The 7500-nt window shown below is 47.9% G+C and overlaps 1 protein-coding gene across 1 annotated transcript; it reads right to left on the reverse strand.

Moving 5' to 3' along the window:
* Positions 1-830: 830 nt before the first annotated feature.
* On the reverse strand, positions 831-7086 carry IRX1 (iroquois homeobox 1). The gene is made up of 4 exons (XM_064443216.1): positions 6313-7086; positions 2573-3587; positions 1926-1998; positions 831-1543 (listed from the first exon to the last, which is right to left on the reverse strand). Exons 1-4 carry the CDS (start codon positions 6574-6576, stop codon positions 1486-1488), a joined length of 1410 nt encoding a protein of 469 aa, XP_064299286.1. The 5' UTR covers positions 6577-7086; the 3' UTR covers positions 831-1485.
* Between the last annotated feature and the right edge of the window lie 414 nt (positions 7087-7500).

Genomic DNA, 7500 nt, shown 5'->3' on the forward strand with positions numbered 1-7500 from the left:
AGAGACAGCCCTTCAGCTATCCCGCACAAAGTCTGTTTCTCTAATCCGTCTGAAAAACGCAAAAAGTGGAAGCCTTCCGCCTCCACTGCTTTGTCAACCGACCTCCAAGCGACACTTTACCGAGACCCCTCTTCGCTTGCGAAGACTTTTGCAGCTAAATCTAGACCGATTTTCTGATCTGTGACAAGAATTTTATTAATATTTTATTTGAAAATCTCGTCTTGTTTCCGACAAGTCCTGTTTTGAGGTTGGTTCAGTTTGGATAGGGCGTCACCACATTATTTCTTAATGACTTTCCCAGCTGCTTCTTTCCATTTTCCACCACCAACAACCATCTGGTATCTTATTAGCACCTCAATGCTCATTTAGTGTTCTCATTTAGGAGAAAAAAGAAGTAAACACTCAAAATATTACACCTTTTAACGGACCGTCTTTGGAAGATTAATGCCTTTATAAACCCATAGATTGTCCCTCTCAGTCTCCTTTTAACCAACAGACCGGAATCGCAGAACTTTCTTCTGGGAAGTGCAAGAGCTGCTATATATTTTTTTTTATTTTCTGCTAAGATTGTGCTTAATCTCACAGGGAAAAAATCTTTCACAGTCGTATTTCCTCTGTGTTTATTTAAAGCGTAAATCGTTACAATTAATTCTAACTCCTAATCTATCAATATTTTTTTTCGGCTTCGTTCCGAATGTATACCAAAGCACTCAAGTTCTTGATCCAATTTAGGAAGCGGTTTAGACAGCAAAGTTATACTCTAGGGAGCAGTGAGAAAACTTGTCCCTTTCATTTTCAAGAACGTATTTTATAACTTAAGTGGAAGTCAGATCTATTTATGTTCGGAAAATGGATACTACAGAACAGGTCTTCATCACAATTGAAAAAAATAACTTTAATTTTGCTAGTCAAGAACCAGCTTCACTCAGCTTCTTAGGTTTACGTGTATGAAAAGGGAAGCTCGCGGCTTGTTTTTGACAAAATAGCTACAAGAGTCATTAAAAGCTTGGATTTGGTATTTCAGGTTTCGGTTACCCAAAGGCAAAAAGACTTCACTTTTTAGGAAACAAATTATAAATGTTCGAATAGAGTCGTTGTATATGTATAAGGTCTGCAGCAACAGAATACATACCTGAAGAGAGCTCATAATTTCATTTAGTTTATTAGACAAAAATATATGATTTAGACAAGTTTTGCTGACGCGCTATTTACAATCTGAAATCACTCTATATACAGAAAAAACACAAACACATGGGAAACATTTACCAAACAAATAATCCAAGAATGGTTAGAATAACACGATCTGAAATGGTACAATGAAGAAGGGGATCCATCTACAGATTTGTGTAATCGCTTTTATGGATTTGCACCACCTTATTGCAAAAAGAGATTGATGGGTGTCGTTTATATCGTTTCCTTTTTTTTTTTTTTTTTTCCTGTCCTTAATACCAGTCTCTGTAATATTTTTTTCACCAAACCATTTAATCAAGCGGAAGGGAGAGCTGTTAAAATTCTCGGTGCTCCCTCTTGCTGAGCCAAAGAGCTGCAGGGGGAAAGGGAGGAAGGAAAAAAAAAAAGACGTAACAATCTTTCAGGAAAAAAAAAATAAAAGAAAATCCTTTCCCATAATTGCCTGTCTATCGCTATAGCATCCTACCGTTAGTTAATTGCACAGAAATCATTGACACTGGTGTAATTAACACAAGATCTTTGAGGTCTCTTAAGTTTCAGAAAAGTTACAGGCTGGCTATGTACAATTGCAATTTAGCCTAACTTTGAAAAGATTACAGCAACTTCTGTGTTGTTCTTGTTGTCTGTATGTATTATTGTGGTGATGATTAGGTGTTATAATTAGTCTTTATTATTCAAACACTCTGTCTCACATAAGTAACATTCCTGCAGTGAAAACAAACAAACAAACTCACTTGTCACGGACAGGCTGGAAGGGCGATTTTAGCGGCTGAGGTGGGGATTCGGTTCTCGGTACATTTTCTCTTTCTAGAAGGAGACAGAAGGAGAAAAAAAAAAAAAAACCAACAACAAAAACAAAAACAGGAGAACCATTTTAGAATAACAACAATAAAAATGTGGACAGCGTGCAGAGAACACACCTCTCTCTCACCCTCTTGTGCAGACGTGTATGGGTATATGCGTGTTTGTGTGCGCGTGTACCCAGCACTGTTCCCTACTTTCAATATTTAAGGAGTATGCAAGCTTTTCTTGCCGCGTTTTTGACTGTCATTCAAATTATTGGGAGGTGAGGGTCAGGGAGGAGGGAAGGAAAGCAAAACTCGGGGAATATCTTTCACAGCGCTGTTCTGCATTCTCATCTTATTTGGTGGGCGTATAGGGTGAGAATGTAATAGCCCACATGAAATGGGCTTAATGTATGCAATCAACATGCTCCAGGGGAAAAGAAAATAAAAAAAAAATATCAACGCTAGGGTAACTGTCTGTAACTCCGTTAAAAGCAATCAGTTACACCAGGGCTGAACCCGACACCATTCCTCAAGAAGTTCGTGTGCCTGTGTTGGGGGTGGAGGGAGAGGTGGATGCCTGATGCATTCATTACCTATGTGTTTGGGACTGGTCCTCTCTGAAGGCTTTTCACTGCTTAGGGCTCCCAGGGTTGCTGTTAGAACAGAAGGTTGCTGCTGGGCCTGGAGGTGGTGGTTGTGGTGAGCAGCGTGGTGGTGATTTACTCCCAAAAAGGACCTCATATTTAGCAGGGAACTCTGAGTGAGGAAAGCCCCATTTGTCCAGTTGTGAAATTTGCCAATCTGGCATGTGTAGAGTCCATGGCTAGGGAGAAAAGCGGGGTGCTGGATCTGTGGAGAAGTGTGGTTAACCTGGGGAGGAGGGGGCGGAGGGGGAGAGGATTTCAGGGCACCGTCAGGACTGGTTGCTGTCTCTGCCAAAGACCAGATCTTGGGTTTGCTGTGAGATGGCATCTGTAAATTGTTCTGTCCCCCGGGACTGATGATTCGCGTGCTGCTGTCAGAGGCCTCCTTCACCATGGCCAGCGCGTCTTTGGGTTTCAGCCCTTCGGACCCTGACAACACCAAATCCTTCTCCTTTTCCAAGTGCTCCTCTTCACTGCTTTGTCTCAGGAGCTCGGGCTTCTCCTCCTCTTCCTCGTTGCTCTGCTCCCCATCGTTCTCATCGATTTTGTCTATGTCTATGCTCTCCAGGTCGATTTCCTCGTCATCTTCGTTCTTCTCGGGGTCCCCCTCGTTGTCACTCCCGAAGAGGTTTGAGTCTTCTTGGTCCTTACTCCTGGAGCCCCAGGTCACCTTGTTCTCCTTCTTGAGCCGCCGGCGGGCGTTGGCGAACCAGGTGGAGACCTGGGTGAGGGTCATCTTGGTGATGATGGCCAGCATGATCTTCTCGCCCTTGGTGGGGTAGGGGTTCTTGCGGTGCTCGTTGAGCCAGGCCTTGAGGGTGCTGGTGCTCTCCCGGGTGGCGTTTTTAGGCCGCCCCGGGTCCCCGTACTGGAACTGTCCGTAGGGATAATAGCCGGGGGCAGTGTGGGCAGCAAAGGTAGCGGGGTGGACACCCGGATTATCTTTCAGCTCGTACTGGGAGCCCTGCAACACATTCAGACAAGCGGAGAGGAAAAAGCACATCAATTATCTCGTTAGCGTCTCTAACAGACCTGAATAGGCTACTCCGGGAGCCGGAATACGCCTTTGAGCGGTGCAAAGGGTCTTCACAGGCAAATTCGGCCCTCCCCGCTCCAGGCTCTTCACGTTTAGATCAGACAGCGGTATTCCCAAAAGATCCCCCCGTCTTGCTGGGAAAGGGAGAGAGAGGGGCTAAGCTGGGCTCTGCCAGACATCATGCGTATTTTCTCCGCAAACCAAACCAAATCAAGCGATGGAAACGCAGCAACTTCGCGTTCGCCTCGGCGAGACGATTTATCGTGCCCTGGAAATGATCAGGCCGAGAAAGCAGGTACTACACCGCAGTTACAAACCGGTGCCTGCGCCCAACGCCGCATTTATCTGCAAAATATCCAGGAGGATATTACAGATGCATGCAGAGCGTTCTTCTTTGGCCCCGGAGCTGCCTTTAAAAGCAGTTGGCGTGAGTCGGGACTGGGGAGATGAATGCACAACTTCAGTACGAAGACACTTAGAATGTGAGAGATTTTCCACACACAAGCCAACTCTCCTCCCCCGCCCCCCACACCTCCCCACACCCCCCCCACACCCCCCCCACACCCACACCACCCCCCACCCCCCCCAAATCAGACACTACGATTCTGGTGTAAAACATTAACTTCTAACTGTTAGAAGAGCTTTTAAACTCTGGAATGGAAACTGACCCACGCATTGTACAATATGGATATGCAGACACTTTATCTCATAAGTTTTACTTTGATCCGGGCAGAGCAAACACAAATTGTTTACAAGCGTTTAGAGACGGTGATTTATTTGCAATCAATATTCTTTTTATCATCGGTAGTAAAACACAGCAAGTCAAATTATCCCATCAGGTGTTTTGGTAAATAACATTTTATCTTTCTAGCAACCTCATTAGGCCTCATTATTACTGCAAATTGTCCAGATATTAACTTAATATTTTAGCTCCTGACGTACAAATTCGCAGAAATTTTAGAATTTCTTCCAAAATATCACCGGCATGGCAAATCACTGTAGCAAAACACCAGGATACTTTGCGAGTAGAAAGGGAACTGTTCCTAAGCAGCTAACGTTTAAAGCCGTTTTCTTCTTTTTTTTTTTCCTTGCTTCTACTCGCTTTTTTTTCTAGTCCAGAAATACGTTCTTAGTATTACTTTAACAAAATTCGTGTCAGCCTTAAAAATGAACCTCTTCTAAAATGTCCGCGAAGAAACTAATCTAACTTTGTCAAACGGTTAAAAAGGGACACGTATTTTAATTTCAGACACAAAGCTTATACACAAAGAGAAGCACGGTGTAATTTTTGCAACGTGTTACAGAGGAGGCTTTCTGCACTCCCTTTATTCGCTGTCTTTTGTTAACGTTGCTGAAATGATATTTTTGTATCATCTCTGTTGGGAATTCTTTTGAAGAAGTCACTTGTAAATCACTCATTGCTTCTGTCTCAACTTTTACTGCATTTCCAAAATCAAGGTTAAATAAAAAGAAAAAAGAGTAGGAAATGCACGCTGTTCAAAGTGCCTTCGTAGGAAATGTTTGCAGCACCAAATGATCTGTGTTCTGATGCTGACCCTTGTTCAACAGCGGATCTACCCACTTGCCTACATACACGTATTAAAAAGCCTCACAAGTTACGCCGTGCATGCACCCAGTTATAAATATTCACACATTTATGTTTGGGGGGGAGAGAAAAAGAGGGGCATTTTGATATGAATTGGAACCCATGCGTACCGCCGCCGAGAAATTTGGAGATACTGGCAACGAAAACGTTTCAACGACACCACAGAAAAAAACAGTTAGTTAAAAAAAAAATCACTTATTAACTATTACATTCTGAGGAAAAGTTAAAAAAGAGACCCGGGGACTATCTGGGTGACGGCGATTTGTTCTAGAGTTAACGCCAGTATGCCTTTCTGCCCCGATGCCTACAATGGGATGTAGATGCCCTCCTTCGCTTGATACAAATCCGATCTATGAGACTCGCCATAAACAGAGTATGAAAAGTTCAAGGAACAGAAAGGAAGGGCCATTTTTAAGGCTTAAGGAAAAAAATGCCTTGAAATAAACGGGCGTGCCTGTCACCGACACCGCACTCCGGCCTTTCGGACGGAACCTGTTTATAGCTCGGCGGCAAAGAAAAGGATCGGGCGGAAAGAGGATCGCGCTGGAAAGCCAGTTGAAACAGCAAGGACCGACAATGTCACCCGTCAACAGAAACACCGATAACAACAAGGGGGGAAAAAAAAGCCCCAAACCAAACCCCGAGTTTCCAGGGGAAGCCGACAACACGGAGGCAGGAGCCCTGCTCAGCCCTTCCACCGCCAAGAAGGAAAACTCGGAGGAGTTTTGCCCGGCGGGGGCGGCGGCGGGGCGGGTGGGGGCTGCGTCCGCGGACGGAGCCCGCCGCCCCCGGCCCGGCCCCGGCCCCCTCTGCCCCCACAGCCGCCGCACACACGCTCCCCTCTCCGCGGCCGCCCCGGCGCCTGGCGGGATCCGCCACCGCCCCCGCGGCCGCCCCGCCGCCCCCCGCCCTGGGCTCCGCGGCCCCCGCCCGCCCCTGCCGCCGGATCCCCCTTGCCCCACGCGTGGGGGCCGCGCTCCGCGGGCCCGGAGAGGGGACGTGGTTGGGGGGGGAGGGAGCGCGGGAGGCAGCGCGGTGCTCACTCACCATTTGGGAGAAGAGGCCGAGGTCGGCGGTGTAGGGCAGGAAGGCGCTGTAGTTGGGGGCGCTGTAGGGGCTGGCGTACATGCCCAGCACGGAGGTGACAGCGGCCGAGCCGCTGCCCAGCTCGGCGCCCGCCGGCCGGCCCGAGGCGGCGGCGGCAGCGGCGGCGGCGGCGGCGGCGGCGGCCAGCACCCCGGGCCGGTCGCTCCCGTACACCGCCTGGCTGGCGCTGAGATACTGCGGGTAGCCCAGCTGGGGGAAGGACATCTCCGGGGCGCGGGCACAGCGGCGGCGGCGGCGGCGGCACTGGCGGCGGCGGCAGGAGCGGCAGAAATATTTAAAAAAAAAAAAAAAAAAAAAAAGGGGGTGGGGGGAAGGAATTATACAAAAAAAAAAAAAAAAAAAAGAGAGAGAGAAGGGGAGGAGGGAGCCTGAACAGCCGGGGAGGGGAGCGGAACAAACCCGGGCTTCTCTGGATCTCTCTTTCTTTCTGTGTCTCTCTCCCTCTCTCTCTTTTTTTCCTTCCCCCCCCCTCCCCCCCCTTACTGGAGCCAGGCAGGGCGAGAGAACAGAAATCGAGCCGCTAATTTTCTTTTTTCGTTCTGATTTCTTTCTGTCAGAGATATATTGCAACCTAGGTATGGAGGAGAAGGAGGAGTGTGGAAGGATTCAGTGGGGTGTCTTTCCTCAAATCTCGGCTCTTCTGTGCTCCTAAATCCCTTAGATGTGATCTGATCAACAATTGAGCTCCAACTGATGTGTCTGCCCTTAGGTCCTAGGCTGATCTTTCAGATACAATTTGAAGTTGATGTTTTGATTGGCACCCACTTGAGCTGCAAGCGCCGCCCCGCGCCCCCCTCCCCCCTCCCCCCCCCGGTGCAGCACGTGGTGCACAGCCCAGCCTGGGCCACTTTCCTCGGTGCCTGCGTGTGCGTGTGCGTGTGTGTGTGCGCGCGCCTGTGCGTGTGTCCGCGCAGCTGCTGTGCTGTGCTGTGTGTGTATTTAATGTTTAGCAATGGGCTCCTTTCAGAAAAGCCCCCACTGCTGTATGACAACCTGTCTACACGATTTTACAGCTGTCCAACATTGGGGTTTTGCTGTTTCGCAGCCTTAGTGTGTCCCCTTTTAACAAAAACAACTGTGTTGCTGGTTTTTTCCACCTTTAACATTGAGTCCCCCTTGTCGTCGTTG

The sequence above is a fragment of the Phalacrocorax carbo genome, chromosome 2, assembly GCF_963921805.1.
Source record: "Phalacrocorax carbo chromosome 2, bPhaCar2.1, whole genome shotgun sequence".
Classification (NCBI taxonomy): Eukaryota; Metazoa; Chordata; class Aves; order Suliformes; family Phalacrocoracidae; genus Phalacrocorax; species Phalacrocorax carbo.